This window comes from Pagrus pagrus (genome assembly GCF_965226575.1).
Source record: "Pagrus pagrus genome assembly, chromosome: 16".
NCBI lineage: Eukaryota > Metazoa > Chordata > Actinopteri > Spariformes > Sparidae > Pagrus > Pagrus pagrus.
In genome coordinates this window covers 17,319,133-17,334,942 of record NC_140200.1, presented here as the reverse complement: position 1 = coordinate 17,334,942, position 15,810 = coordinate 17,319,133, and the positions used below count along the sequence as shown (strand labels likewise).

General features: G+C 40.9%; 3 protein-coding genes across 3 annotated transcripts in view; 2 read left to right on the top strand and 1 right to left on the bottom strand.

Annotated features, from left to right (window-relative positions):
* Positions 1 to 493: 493 nt before the first annotated feature.
* Positions 494 to 5,377, top strand: scg5 (secretogranin V). Its single transcript, XM_084378206.1, has 6 exons — positions 494 to 542; positions 985 to 1,210; positions 2,488 to 2,637; positions 2,847 to 2,959; positions 3,530 to 3,583; positions 3,818 to 5,377. The coding sequence occupies exons 2-6, from the start codon at positions 994 to 996 to the stop codon at positions 3,947 to 3,949; spliced, it is 666 nt and encodes a 221-aa protein (XP_084234332.1). The 5' UTR covers positions 494 to 542; positions 985 to 993; the 3' UTR covers positions 3,950 to 5,377.
* Positions 5,378 to 5,517: 140 nt separating this feature from the next.
* grem1a (gremlin 1a, DAN family BMP antagonist) lies at positions 5,518 to 6,660 on the top strand. The gene is made up of 2 exons (XM_084377496.1): positions 5,518 to 5,582; positions 5,711 to 6,660. The coding sequence occupies exon 2, from the start codon at positions 5,719 to 5,721 to the stop codon at positions 6,256 to 6,258; it is 540 nt and encodes a 179-aa protein (XP_084233622.1). The 5' UTR covers positions 5,518 to 5,582; positions 5,711 to 5,718; the 3' UTR covers positions 6,259 to 6,660.
* A 139-nt stretch (positions 6,661 to 6,799) lies between these two features.
* fmn1 (formin 1) overlaps positions 6,800 to 15,810 on the bottom strand; it is a 29,894-nt gene continuing 20,883 nt past the window's right edge. The window contains exons 12-19 of the mRNA XM_084377464.1: positions 15,630 to 15,776; positions 15,275 to 15,334; positions 14,859 to 14,979; positions 10,254 to 10,346; positions 9,400 to 9,451; positions 7,975 to 8,124; positions 7,333 to 7,414; positions 6,800 to 7,114 (exon numbers count right to left, since the gene is read on the bottom strand). Of these exons, the coding sequence (XP_084233590.1) occupies positions 7,070 to 7,114; positions 7,333 to 7,414; positions 7,975 to 8,124; positions 9,400 to 9,451; positions 10,254 to 10,346; positions 14,859 to 14,979; positions 15,275 to 15,334; positions 15,630 to 15,776 (750 nt within the window). The 3' untranslated portion in view covers positions 6,800 to 7,069. The remainder of the gene's footprint in view (positions 7,115 to 7,332; positions 7,415 to 7,974; positions 8,125 to 9,399; positions 9,452 to 10,253; positions 10,347 to 14,858; positions 14,980 to 15,274; positions 15,335 to 15,629; positions 15,777 to 15,810) is intronic.

The window sequence follows — 15,810 nt, the reverse complement described above, 5'->3', positions numbered from 1 at the left end:
AATTTGACCCAGGGTATATCAGCAGCACACAAAAGGTACAATACTTCATCACACTAACCACCTACTGAAGGTGATTACAGAGAGAAAAGGGCTTTCTTCTCAGAAATACAAACTGTTGATGGTCTACATTATGATCTCAGATGCAGCTCTGCACTAATAATTGGCACAATGTAACAGCCAATGAGAGGGGAGGATTTTGGTATCCTAGCAACTGCATCTGAGCTGTGAAGTGAGGCGGATCACATCCTGCACGGTTGCGTAATGGACAAACTGTGATGGGAACGGAGGTAAGGTGTTTAGCCTTCAAAATAAAATAAGAGCAAACGCTAAACGTTTAGGACAGCTATTTAAGAAAGCAATGAAATCAATAATCATGCTAAATGGATTTTTAATTAGATTCAATTTTGGTAAAATTTTCCAAGAAAGAGATTTAGAAATCCCTTTTCGATCGTATTTGTGAGGCAAACTTTTATTTTGGAAACAGGAAATGTGTGTTATATGCTAGCTAGCTTGACACAGGTCTCGCGCAGTAGCAGGACACGGTAAGAAAATCACTTCAGTTCATTTTTTGGGATAATTTTGGTGTTTTCTCGCGTTAAAATCACAAATTTAGGTCTCGACATCTAAAACATGTAATTAGACGCAGTTTTTATTGTAAATGACGACGTTTTTCTGTTTCGTGGACATATCAGGCAGGCTATAAATAGACTATTTACATCGGCCCTGTGTTTACAGTGTGAGTGGCGCACCTCGGCTTTATTCAAATTACAGACAGTGTAATTTAATGTGTCTGGTTACTATTAAAACACACACAAGAGAAACATCCTCTGAAATAATTCCTTTTATGTGATATGTCCTTTTTAAACATGTAATTAGCCTGTGGTGTGTCCGACAGGAGCACGCAGCTGTGTTTGCACATTATAACACGCCTGTCCATCTATTGTCCAGTGAAACCTGTTGTGATCGTGTGTCTTTCCCCTGTAGACGACAGAAATGGGCTCGGCTGTGCGGTTATCGTTGTTCGGCCTCCTCCTGTGCCTGCAGCTCGGCAGGGCTCCGGCCCGCAGCCCCCGCACGGCGGACCAGGTGTCCGAGGCCGACATCCAGCGGCTCTTGCACGGCGTCATGGAGCAGCTGGGCATCGCTCGGCCCAGGGTGGAGTATCCCGCACACCAGGCCACCAACATCGTCGGGCCTCAGAGCATACAGGGTATGTTGGCTGTATTTGTCATTGTAATAGGCTGCTAATTTACATTACCCCAAAGTTAATATATCAATCATCACTAAAACACGATAATTTCTTCATGTTTGTTTTGGCTACCATATATTCGTTAAATGAACCCAAACTGGGTACGTTTTGACCAAATGATGAATTACTTCAATTTGTCTCATCATATATCACCTTTCTTACTTTTTCACTTTCTTTTTGATTTTGCAACAATCAACAACACAGAACACACCAGGAGAGCAAAGAAAAAACAACCAGAGGGGAAACACTACTGTACATTCACAGCAACAGAAATGATGTACTTCCTTATTTCTTTTCTATTTTTCTTCATTTTCTCTCATGTTTCTGTAGAGGCATTGATAAAAGGGAAGGGAATAATACAATGATATAAGAGAGGAATAATATGACAAGCTGGGCCTGCTACAAACATGTTGTCATTGGTTTTCAAACTGAATACCGAATGTGACCCTGGTTTAAATAGATTTCATATCAATGTTTCTGATATTTCATAAGCCCTCATCATACTATTGGTTTATTTCTCTATCGGTACATTTTTCGATTCAATTTATTGTCTAGAAAATGTTTTAAAAAATATTGAAAACACAGTTGACATCGTCAGATTGCTTGTCTTATCTGACTAACAGACCAGAACTCAGAGCTCTTCAGTTTACTGTCATACATCATAAAGAAAATCATGTCATTTTTAAGTTTGTTTGGCTGAAACCACAATGTTTTGGGCAGTTTTGCTTGAATAAAAGGAATGAAATGATTAATTGATTATCAAAATAGACGAATAGCAGATTCCCAGGTTTTAAAACAGAAAAAAAATAGAGAACTAGTATGTTGTGACATGTGAGATATCTTCACATATGACATTTCCAACAGTGTAAATACTTAATTGATGCTTATATTTTTGTATTATGGACCTTTTCCTAGCTGGTGTTGCTGATCTCTTTAAATAGCTTGTTTTATTGGACTAAAAACATCTAATCCTGCAGCTTGACAAGCTGAAAAAGCATTGTTGGCATTTATGCTTGAAAATGGTTAACAATTAATACATTATCAAAATAGTTGCAGATTCATTCATGGTGTATTGAGGCCCATTCAAATATGGAACGCCAGTAATATCATTGAGAGTTTCTCTGGACAGAGATAATGTAATGTGATGTAAATTAGCCTCAGATGAAGTTTTATCCCGTTCTGAAACAATTAATATGATTCATTTGTATGTAATTGTAGTGCTTGCTTTTCTCCACTAGGTGGTGCTCATGAAGGGCTGCAGCACCTCGGCCCTTTTGGCAACATCCCCAACATTGTGGCCGAGCTGACAGGCGACAACGTTCCCAAAGACTTCAGTGATGACCACGGATACCCAGACCCTCCAAACCCCTGTCCTCTGGGAAAGACTGGTAGAAACTCTTGTTCTTAGCACATTATTTACTATCATCATAATGTCTCAGAAGATATTATTGCTGCCACAGAGCCGATTCTTTTGTTTCTTGATGGTATTTATTCGCACCGTGCTGTTTTTTTAAAATGAATTTCTGAAAATGAAGATGATCTGAATCAGTACATCAACCATTTTTTGATTATTGCTGGTGTTTCTTTGCCTTCACAGCAGCAGACGGCTGTTTGGAAAACGCCCCGGACACAGCCGACTTCAGCAGAGAGTTTCAGAAACACCAGCACCTATTTGACCCGGAGCACGACTACCCAGCGCTGGCGAAGTGGGTGAGTACAGAGAAGGCCTGGAACTAATTATTTGTTTTATCACAAATCAATCAAACGGTGAAAATGCTGCTTGCGATTCCCAGAGCTTTTGTTTTTGTCCGAGCAAAAGTCTAAAGATATTCAAACTACGATGATATAAACCAGAGAAAAGCAGCAAATCGTCACATTTTAACCAAAAAGTGAAGGTGCAAACCAAGTATTCAGAGATAAAAGGCATTTTATAGTAGTCAGTGCTCTCATGCGGGGTTGAGGCGGAGCAGTATGATAACAGATTAATCTAGTTTCAGTCTCTCTCATCTTTTCCGCTGCACGTTGGGAACAAGCAGCCCAGCAGTCACAGCGTTGGCTTCTCACGCTGGCAAAAGCTTACAAACAAAATGAAGACAAGACTTTTACCATTTACAAGATCAAACAAAACTTGTATCTTGGTTGGTCTGGCTTGAAGAAAATCGCCCCAAACGGCATTCAGGCAGTTTGTTGACTGTAATTTAAGGAACAAAGGGGCTGGCTGTAAAGCAAAGGATGTGTGATTTAATGTCTGAAAACTGTTTTTTCTGTGTTTCCTTTTAGAACAAGGAGCTTTTGTACCAAAAGCTGAAAGGGGGACCAAAAAGAAGAAAAAGGGTAGAGTATTTGTTCTATTTTTCCTCTTCTTTGTGGTATTATGTCTCAGAAACCACAACACCAGCACTGGAATTTACCCCTGAAGGGAGGAAAGTACTCTTAAACGTATTATTTAGATGTGAACAAGAATCTCACTATTGAATTTTGGGGGATAAACTTTTATCCAGATTTTGTTCTACGTGGTCAGATATGTTCACACTACGTATATTGATATATCAATATGACTCCCTGCAGAGTGTCAACCCCTATTTGATGGGCCAGAGGCTGGACAACGTGGTCGCCAAAAAATCTGTTCCTCACTTCTCTGAGGAAGAGGAGGAGGAGGAGGCACCGACCATCCCTGCTGCCAGCAAAACCACAACCTAAACTTCTGTACCGGCAACACTCACTGTAATATTAAAGTCTACACTCTAAGATACAAGTTTTTAACACTACATATTTCAGCATTTTGGTAAACAAGCATTTTGTGTGCTTTTATTGTTATAAAGCATTGTGAATATTTATGAAGGCACATTATCAGTATGCTTATACTGCATCATAGACATAGGAGTCATAATGTTTGTTAGCAAGATTATTGTTATAAGCACTCGTCAACATTCCTAATGCTTTATAGTGATAGCTGCATTTTAAGTATGTATATAATGCATTGTACACAACTGTGTTACAATGAGTTGTGTTATTGTTATAAAGCATCATAAATGTTGGAGTGCTTGTAACTTCAGGCACATTATAATGCATTATAAGTAGGTTTTTAAAATGCATTACAGACATCATTATGACTTATGATTAATCCTATAATGCATTATGAATGTCTGAGAGCTTACAACTTTAGCCAGAATAGCTGTTTATAATGCATGATAGACATAGGCAGCATAATGAGTTATGATACTGATATAACATGTTATGAATATTTACGAGTGCTTACAACTGTAGCTGCATTATAACACAAGTGTTTTAATAATGCATTATTGACATGGTCGTCATAATGAATCATGATTATTGTTATGAAGCATCATAAATATTTCCGATTGCTTATAACCACAGCCACATTATAGCACAAGTTATTATGAATGGTGAATGAGTGCTTATAACCGTGATTATTTCTTGCATTATAACACATTATGTTATGTTTATAATGCATTGTAGAAAAAGGCTCCAAAGAAAGTGTACCAGCATTTTTGTTTTGCTTTTTTTTAATGTATTGCAGCGATGTTAACCAGCCAAAATATTATTCACTAATTAGTCACAATGTGCAGTATTTATATCAGAAAAAAGTGATTCTTATACCAAACGATTTGAAGACATGTAGCACAGTGACATTACCTGAGATTCAGCCAAACTGCTTAAATACAATGTGTTAAAAACTTGCCTGGCATTGCACAGTATATCTACAACTGTATTATAATAATAAGTTGTATAGAGATATTTTGATTCAAAGGAATGTTGAATCAGAAAGTTGTCATTACCATGACTGTACAGATTTACTCACTCTGAAGTTTAATTTTTGTATGTCTTGATATAACCAGTTAATCACCTCTGTGTCTTGAAGATTCAATACAGATCATATTCTCAGAAGCTAATTACAAAATTGTCGTAGCTTTGCTTTGTCATGTAAGGGATGACTGGGAACTATTTCACTGTAGCATGGCAAATATTGTAAATCATATTCTGATGAGTATCGACTCACGTCTCTACAGGCAGCACTCGATCCGTCTCGGGTCACTTCGTCTTGACAAAAATGGTTGTGTTATGTTTTTGTTCTGTAAAGTTAAATAAACGATTTATCTGCATTGACTCAGTTTGGAGTTGAGTTGTTTCTCCTCCTCAGACAAAGTGAAAATCAGGGATTTGGGGGGCGTGTTTTTGATCTGAAGCTCAAGACAGTTTAGAAAAGCCCTCAGTGTTTCATTCATAAAGCCACTGCAGAGGAGGAAGGAACAGAAGAAGGAGCAGTCTGACTGGACAGCGGTTTCTCGTGAGGAAGTTAAATAAACAACAGGTAAATCAATCTAAGAACTGCTACTTTGAACTCTTGGAATATAGTGTTTGGTGCGTAATGCGTGCGTAAAAGCTGTGCGTAAAATCCTCTCCATTCATGACTGACTTTTGCCTTTTTTCCCGTTTTAGCTTCAGCGATGAAGACACCATCGGTGCTGATCTCCACATTAGTTCTGGCGCTGCTGCTCAGCCCTCCGAGGAGTACCGACGCTGACACCTTTCAAGGCGCTATCCCTCACCCAAACAAGTACAACCCACACGAATCGGATAGATGCCAACAACCAGCCATCGGTGGACTAATTTCCCGCGGAGCAGGGCCTGTAACCTCGACCGACGAGGTGCTGGAGTCCAGTCAGGAAGCGCTGCACGTCACGGAGCGTCGCTACCTGCGGCTGGACTGGTGCAAGACGCAGCCGCTGAAGCAGACCATCCGCGAGGAGGGCTGCCTGAGCCGCACCATCATCAACCGCTTTTGTTACGGACAGTGCAACTCCTTCTACATCCCGAGGCACAATTACCAGGACGGAGATGTCTTTCAGTCCTGCTCTGCGTGCAAACCCAAAACCTTCAGCACCGTCACTTACACCCTCTTCTGCCCGGGTCAGACGCCCAGCACCAGGAAGAAACGGATCCAGCGCGTAAAGCTGTGCCGCTGCACGACTATAGATACGGATTAGACGCGTCCAGGCCGATCAAATCCTTTCCCTTTGGAGGAAAGGTGCAGCTTTGCAGAAATAAAAAAAAAAAAAGGAGAGTGTATTGCTAAACGGACACGTGAAAATAAAGAGGGAAGGTGAGGATGTTACCTGAACCTTTTTTAAATATTATAATGGAGAGAAGATGGCAGCAATTCAGCGGCGATGTTCCCTCTGAGATGTCCAGATGTCTTGTAAATTATCAGCCATTGCTTCCACAAAGTCAGTTTTTATGTTTGTTCACAGATTTGGAGGACAGAAGACAGGCTGGTGTGTAACGATTTATAATGTCAGACCCTCAGAAAGTGTGTGAGGATTGAGATGGATGTATTGTTTCCACTGTGTGGGATGAAAAGCTGAAGGTTTCAAAGCTATAGACATTTTTTTTTTTACAACCTGCACTGCTAAATGCCACTTCATTTTATGACTCTGTGTATAATGTGTATCATGTGTTGTAAAGATGCTTGTAAATAAAACAGCTTCCAAGCTATGAGATCACATATTTTCTAATCAGCGACTTTAATTGTGGAAAAAGTATTGAAAAGATTAAACTTTACATGTCAGAAATCAACGCAAAATGCTAGAATCTTTACACATTCGAAACTATAAATGATGTCTATATATTGCACAAAAGATCCTTTCAATCTCTTAAATTTAAATACATTGTTACGGAGCAAATTATATTACATAAAGCTGTCAGTTGAAGCAGGAAATGTTGGTTTGGTATCGTGGTCCACATCCAGTCTGGTCGAACTCGTATGATTTTGGGACTGTAGCATCTTTCCTGGGTCTCTTAAGAAGAAGACATGTTGACTTCTTTCTGGCGCAGTCGCTCTTTCTGTTGGGAGCAAATTATGATTCATAAATGGAGTTGAAACTACAAATTCAATCAAAGCAGCAAGGCAGACTTTTGAATGTGCACGCTTTCATCTGCATTGCTGCCAGTTCAAAACCAGGTTAAGGAAATGTCTGTTTTTACAGAAAGAGGCACATACACAGAGGAAAATCTCTTTACCTCTTCAGTATATCGACTCAAATGAATCAATCCTGTCTTACCAGACTGTTAGGGTTGATCCTCCTGGTCTCCACCTTCTTCTCTGCTGTGATCCTCCTCACTGACAGCTGAGCCTCTTTTAATCTGAAAAAAAACAAACAACATCATTGTGTAAGGTTCATTGGTTTGATTGGCAACTTTGGCACATATACAAAAAAAAAACATTGAACCATTAATTAGTAGCAGGCATTTTTTGTCAACATTTATAAAATTTAACACAAATGAATAAATAAAATGAGGTCAGTGTCAATACAATTAAGATAAATCAAGCGAAAGAAATGAGCAAACATTTCCTCTAGACACCATTTTTGACCCAGAATGGCATGAAATCGGGCGTTACACTGTCCATCTGTCACATGTAGTTCTTCAGACAGTGACTGGGCTTTTTCAACAACATTGGTTGATTTCTGGCATTTAATAAATACACAGATCAGCCAAAGCACAGACAAAACACCATCTTTGTGGGAGTTAATTACTCATTGGGTAATAACATGTTGACTCTTACGACTCTTACAGTTAGGCGTGAGTAAGTTGTGAAAAAACATTTCAAGCCATTATTATTTTTTCTGAGCTGAACCCATTTTCTGGACTTCTGGACAGCAGTGGTGGCTCTAGAGGTGTACGTGCAGAGGGTTATCTGATACCTCTCTTTGGAGATGCTCTTGTTCTCCCTCTTCCACCGGGCCTTGAAGTCAGCACAAAACTCAAACCAGACCATGAAGAGATAATCTGTGGTCACGTCCTTCTCTCCCGTCTTGGGCTTCAGTCCAAAGTACAGAGCCAAGTCCTGAAAACTGAACAAGCATAAAAAGAGAAGATTAAAAACACACAAAAAAAACAAGATGGAGGATTTAATCTGCTTAGACGCCATGTTAGTTCATTTTCTGCCACCAGCGGCTGGTTTTCAGTTTAGCAGTCTGTTGCTACGAGCAACCGCGACTGGCAGAGTTACGTAGTGGTTTAACCAACTGATATTGTTACGTCGGCCATTTTATTATTGTCAATCTGTGTACAAGCAAATATTGACAAGTATAGCACCAAGCAAGAAGTGCTAGCTTACACTGCTAGCTTACAATTATACAAGCTGTCTGAAGCATATGTATAGCCTAGGTAATATCATACCGCTTTTCCATCAAAATTAGCGGGTCTACACAGGTTTTTTAAACCCACTTCCCGCAGGCAAGTCAGCCATCTGTGATTTCTATCTGACGCGTTACGTTGTACGTCGCTGACGTCATGTTCACGTCACGAATGCGCCGGAAACAGCTGGACCAGAAGAGAAAACAAGAAGAGACCCATTGTGAAAGAAGCATCTATAAAATGGTGGAGAAATTATTTTGAGCGTTAAAACCCCCGCGAAATAACTCCCCATTCTGTCCAATAACACTGGAAAGTCTAGAAGAGCCGCATGATTAAATTGTTCTATCCCCCTTCAAGTTAGCCGGGCACTAAACCAGAAGTTAGCTGGCTCAGTCAGTGATCCAGGTATTTTCATAAATGGGAAGTCAAGCTTTTTTGGCTTTAAAACACCACTGAGCAGCTTTCATAGGAATGAACAGGGCTCTGTGTCCAGTAATAAAACATCTTTAATAGACCGCATCTTTAAAATTCCTTCCTTATTTACGCGCCACCACCGGATGTTGATAACGCGTCATCACTTGGCGCGGCAGATTTTAGCGTGTTCACCCAGGTTTTACATTCAGATCAAAGCCGAGCCGAGGTGATAAAAACCTGGGTCTGCTGCAGTGTCAATTGACCCGGGTGTAAATTCCCATAGAGGAAAAGGGGTATAATGATGATAATAACTACATATGACTATTAACCATAAGCCAATTCTCTGTTTGAGAAAGAACACTGACCAGACAGGAAGAAACACTGACTGGAGGTGGGCTGTAAGTGTTAATAGACCCTATTCATGTGGTGGCCATTTTCCTGTTTCCTCTTGCTTTGGTTTGTCAAATGTGAGCATGCTGTAAACATTTTTGTGGTTGACACTGAATCTAAAAAACAACTTCTATAAGACTAGTATGATGCACACAAAATAACAGCATTATTTCATTCTCCTCTACCTTTTCTGTACAGTCATCAACTGATAGGAAGCTTCTGCGTGTTTTTTTCGTGCTGAGAAGAAACAGACAAGGAAACAGTTTAATTGCATCCAGACTCCCCCAAAAAACACAGATTACAGTATATTCTGAACAGACATAATCCCTGTGGAGACTCTGTTGATATAAATACTGATGATGACCATGTCAAATGGAGCCAGACAACCATTTGAGTCTCTTCAAAACAGCAATTACACAGTCAGTTATTCAACAATGGAGCCATTCTTTTTTCGCTGCCACTTTCAAATTGCAATGCCATTATCACAAAATAACAGGCGCACTACTACCTGTGTCTGCCTCCCTGTAATGTGGGATTGTGCTTTAGCCTCCACATAAATGTCCAGCTCACCAAACGTGAACGTGGAAACCTTAAAACGTGGAGTGCATCAGTCAGCTGGATGAATGTTTCCCAGTGCCTGTGTGTCTCAGGGCAGGAGTCCTTCAGTCACTGCCAAATCTGTCTGATCCCTATCTGAGTGTCTAGCCTTTACTCTGACTTCATCCTATCTCCCGCACACACAGATACCAAAAACAGTCCATGAAATAAGAAGAGGGACAAAGACATTCAAGCCAGTAACATGACGAAGAGAATAGAACAGATAGATGGAACATATGAGAGAAAATTGAATTAATAAAATATTTTCTGTAATGTTAAATATCACCGTTGAGCCTTTAAATGGCTCCAGATGTCTTAACAAAGGTTTATTTCTTCACCGAGCACTAGCTCCAGCAAGAAATCTACGCTGTTAGAACAAAGTCATCTAATGCCTCTTCTTGAAAATCTAAAATCTGCACGATACACGACTGTAACTGCTCACCGCTGAGAACAAAGGCCTCCATCTTGTCCTTAAACGGCTGCAGGTGTTCCTGAGGAGAACCAGAGCAAACTTTCTGCACATCTTTCTCACATCCTGAAACAAAAAGAAACAAGAGAATAGTTTAAGAAATGGGGGGAAAGTACCATTCTTTTTATGTTTCATATATTTTAAATACCATAAACATTGTTTACATTTGCTGTTAAAGCTGCACGTCAGCAGTGTGACGACAGTAGTCAGATCTCTCACACAGAAGCAACACATCGAAGCAAGGCATGGTTTGTTTATTGGTCTTGAAAAAACAGATTTTGAATTAAAATGGGTCAACGGACAAGCTACAGTAGCAGCTTCGTGTGGCTGTACTTGAGCTAAATGCTAACGTCTGCACACTAAAATACTCACAGTAGAAATGCTAAAACGCCAATGTCTAGTAAAATGTTTTTTTTTAGTGTGTTAGCATGCTAACATGCTAATAAGCTCCAAACACAAAGTACAGAGAGATGAAGTCACTCCCCGTCCAATTTCCCTCATGGGACCTTATTTCAGATAAACTTTGCATGGAGAGATTTTGGATCCTGTTTGAATTGTGCCGTGAATCACACATACGATGTTTGTCGATAGTCAATAAAGAAACTAGATGATATTTTACTTAAATTACAACTTTCTTGACTTGAAAAATGTTCTTCCATCTAGTAGATGTTCAGACTTTTCACACAAAAACCCACAAATTTCACCTTTACGATGTTGCTAAAGGAAACGTCAGAGGATCATAAAGATTCATCCTCTTGGGATTAGGAATGCCGGTATAAGACTTGAGTGGCTGACCAACACTGCCGTTCTGAGATCCACCGGCATGGTTAAAACATTGGATCCTTCTTTTGGTACAGAGCCATTGGCTGCTAAACACCAATTTCTCCACACTCCACTGCTTGTAAAAGATTGTAACATAGGCTTACATAATACATCTGTCTCCAAGCTCAACCTGATAACCCTGAAGACTTAACTGAGACATCATCTGGGTTGCTTTACTCCTTTAACTCCCTCCACAGCCACTGAAGACGATATACAACAGTTTGTACAGGCTGTGCAGTGCTCGTCATAACTAAACCTGATGTGGGTAATGTGCCCCTTTAAGCTGCACACGCCTTGAACCATCATGTTCTTAGTGTTTGAAGAAAGTGTTGTTGAGCCCAGCTTTCTTTGGACAAAATCACTTTTTCAAAGCTTTAACCCAAACCTGCGACATGATGGCTTAAGAGAGACAGAGAGAGAGTTCTGGGTTAAACTAGCTCCACCTGTGCCCGAGCAGGAGGTTATCGGCACGGCTTCCTCTTTAGATATCACTTATTGAGATTCACCCAGAGATGGCGGCTGCTCGCCCCCTCTCCCTCTCCCTCTCTCTTCCCCTGGTAGTCTGTGGCTCCACGTTGCTCTGCGTCCAATCAGTGGATCAGAGGAGCCAGTCTGCAGAGCCAGTCATAATAGAGGCTGCAGAGGGAGCCGAGCCCCTGCCCCCCCCCCCGCCACCCAACCCCGACGCTCGATCAACATCTCCCAGATAAGATTACAAAAGAATACTGTTTTCATTCAGCATTTGTGTAAACTGTGGAGGCGGGTATCTCTCTCTCTCCCCTTTCTTTCCTTTTGTCTGCCTTTTGTGTCCGACAGAGGTTTGCTTACTTCAGACTGAAGAGGGTTGTAGACCTCCACATAAACAGAGCCGGCTGATGAGGAGTGTGGTGCGCTCAGATGCGAGACTGAAGTTACACAAACTTTAGTGAAGCAGGGATTTGGTTTCATGGTGAGGGAATGAATGCTTTCTTAAAGGGAAGGTTTTGATGATGGTGTGTTTACATCGGCTGCCTCGTGAATAGCAACAATACTCCTGTTGGATTCCACAGTGATATTAATCAATCAAGGAAACCAAACACAGGCTGAACCAGAGTAAGAAGAAAGTGCTACGTCTTCACAATGAATATTTTTATATTAAAAAAGCATAAACGTGCATAAAGATACTGTCTTATACCAATGATAAATCTCTAGAACTGCAGCATAGTCCATACAGTATTTGATTATGTGGATTAAGGCAATATTTTAAGTGCAAAGGTAATGAAAATGATACTGGAAATAGACCTAGCCAATAGAGTCTCAACAACAAGAGTTGTAGTTTTTAAATTATTGGTTTACCTCAAAATACAAAACAAGACTAGAGTCTACAGCAAGTTAGTGGTTCTCAAACTTTTTCAAGTCAAGAACCCCGAAACTGAACAAATTTTAACCCACATTCAATAAGTTTTGTACCAGGGTCCCCCATTTGCTAAGAATTTTACTTACTAAGCTATAGTTAGTGTATGAAACCCATGACCATGAAAAAATAGATATCTTGCCTACTTATAGATGGAATTATATTAAAAAATCAATCATTTCCCTTTTTGTTTTGGACCCCTGGACCCCACTTTGATAACCACAGCATTTAACTAAATGCTAATTCTAGCTAACATTCTCACAATGACAATGCTAACACAATGTGTTAAGCAGGTATAATATTTACCATGTTCACCATCTTAGTTCAGCATGTTAGCTTGCTATTATTTGCTAATTAGCACAAAATGCAAAATGCAGCTGATGCTGAGTATAAGACAAAGGCTAAATCCAAATGTCACACTGAGATGCGTTCACTGTCATCATGTCAAATCTGTGGGGTGGGAGACGGCGAGGCTGATATAAGCTACAGATAAACAGGCTTAAAGACTACATTAACAAAAGGCATTTGATGACTTATATAGCCTCAACTGACTTCTGTTTCATAATGTGGTTGAAACTTATTTCCGGTCTACGTGATTTAAGTTACATTTTGATGGGTTAGGGTTAGGGTTATTGTTTTACGCATTCACAATAATAAACTTTTTTTTCTGTTGGTTCGAATCTGTGCAATTCATTTTGGGTGATTAAATCAGTGAAGTTCATTTAAGTCTGCACCCCAAGTGGATTCTCTGGAAGTCTTCAGAAAGTCTGCTTGAGGCCCCTTGTAGACTGGTTATTACAAGTCAGCCACATGGTGGCGCTATATGTAGGCAAAGTTAGTTAATCATAGCTGAGATATAGAGCACTGCCCCTATTTTGGCTATAGGCACATTTAGAGGAGGCTTATTTATGTTTATGTTTATGTTTATGTGTGTGTCAGTACATCTTTGTAAATTCATTTGAACTCTCCAATATAGACCTAAAAAAATCCTGTACCAGTCCAGCCATAGGTAGTTTCCAATGAAAACTGTTGACACTGACATCTCTGTGGATTATTGAGAGTAACTGAGGCAGAGCTTCTAGAAAAATACATCGAAGGTGTACTTCTAAATTTAATTCAAAATACAGACACAACTCTGTTCACCTCCATTGTACTGGCTTGGAGTAAGAACAGACACATAAAACCAAATCTGCATGGCTAGATACCACAACAGATAAGTGAGAAAGAATGTTTTCTGTAGTATTTTGGATTCAATTTTTTACAACATGGATGACTTAAGAGAAACTAAACTCCCTTTAACCGTGTTGGGAAACATTTCATACCAACCAAACAGAAAACACGGGGATGAGGGCGGTTCAAACGGGCAGAACAAAAGGCACCCTGCGACGGGCGATCCAGATTGCACGGTGGTTTGGGTACATGGGTAGATAAGACAGCGCTGTGTTGAGAGGTAAAGAAAGCTATCTGTGGCACACATCTGGGGGCCACACTGGAGCCCAGGTGATACGGCCGAGCGATTTACGGATCCATGCATCTCTGCAGGGGCCCGTGCTGATACGCTGTAGATACTGGAGGTCTGGAGATTACATAAGTGGGAAGCTATGGTCTCCCTGCGCTGGCGACAGGGGCACAAAGGCAGGAGATCTGATGGGCAGGAGGATTAGAAGCTAGATCTGAAAGGCGCCAGGCCAGTATCAGCAGCAAGACTCCTAGTCTCTCAATACACGCACAGTGAAACATGGGCAAAAACACATGTATACATCGGGAAACTCACAATGCACTCACTCACAATCGTACACATGTAAGAGTAAGCATTGTCCTCAACGTGACTCGTCTGGTTTGACTGACTGGCATGCTGAATGGCGTCATATGGGCACACTTATAGAGGAGAACGGGCAAGAAAGACGAGAGGAAATCTTTTGTTCTGGAGCCTTAGCTAACTCGAGTCTGGTCAAAGAAGCAGGCCTTTCGCCGTAAGTATAAACAGTTACTGAATGGCTGGGGCCAGTGATGGGAAACCCGGGTGGTGAGCTGTTGGAGGGTGTGGGGGGCGTGTGTGAGGAAAAACGATGCCAGACTGGGTCGAGGTTTGTTCTGTGGGAACCTCTAAAAATCAGAGTGATAGAGTTTCACAGGCTGGCTGAGGTTTTCAAACATAAAACACACAACAGAATGACCGCAAGGAGACTCTTCCAGCCTCCCCGTCAACGCGGATGCTGGAGCTCACCGTCTGCGTTTTGGGGAATGTGTGCAACCGTCAAACATCACGAGGGGGAGAAGAGGATTGGCATTGATTACTCTAGAGGGGTGTTTAGAGAGGAGGAGCTGGAGCAGATGAAGGTTGCAGCGGTGACATCACGTACTTGTCAGGTCTCGTCCGAGCTGTCTGAGGTCTCTGTTGAGGTCGTCAAACTTGACCTGCGCTGCCAGGAAGACGTCCTGAGGTTCAGGAAGTGGGAACGTACTCTTGTCTGTACCGGAGTTCTGGTGGAATACGATCAAAAATAAAACATGACTGTTGAATCAGGGATGAGAAATGTGTTGTATCTTTACATTCAACATTACTGTGTCAAAATGGACATCGAGATATATATAAATCTATATATACTGTATATACAATAGAAGCATGCACAACCATTTTTCCTCCATGAACTTGACAAATACAATCTATGTTCAAATATTCAGAGGAAAACAATATAAACACATCAGTTTTATGTAGATTGAAGCACACAAAGCAACAGTAATACTGTATGTCAATAACAGAGCAACTAACTAATACCTTATCCACATTGTGCAGGTAATATGACACCACATAGTCCACCAGACTGATACGATTGTCCTGAGAAGAAATGCAGGAAAATTACATCAGTAAAAGGTTAAACCTCAGTGTACAGGCTAGTAGCTCCCCGTCACATCTCAGTACCTTCACCAGGACCATCTTATGATGTGATTTCTCTAAAAAGATCATTTATTACATGATATTCAGACTGTATGCAAAGTGTAGAAAGGACCATTTGTGACCACAAGTGAAAGAACAAATCCAGAATGTGCTTCATGGACTTTTATACCCAGGGTTCTGCCTCTCAGGCTACAATCTGTAACCCTGTGATCGTCAAAGTTGGAGTTTGCCTTACCCTGCTCTTCACATCCTTCAGTTTAGGTAGAATCTCCAGTCCAAAGCCGTCGGCCTGACCTCTGACCCTGCTGCCTCCGTTCATGTGGTTCCCCAGAGCCAACACCAGTCCCACCACTCTCCTCACACCATCGCTCTCCAGCAGAGCCTCATAACAGAAAGCACACACAGGATCAACCACA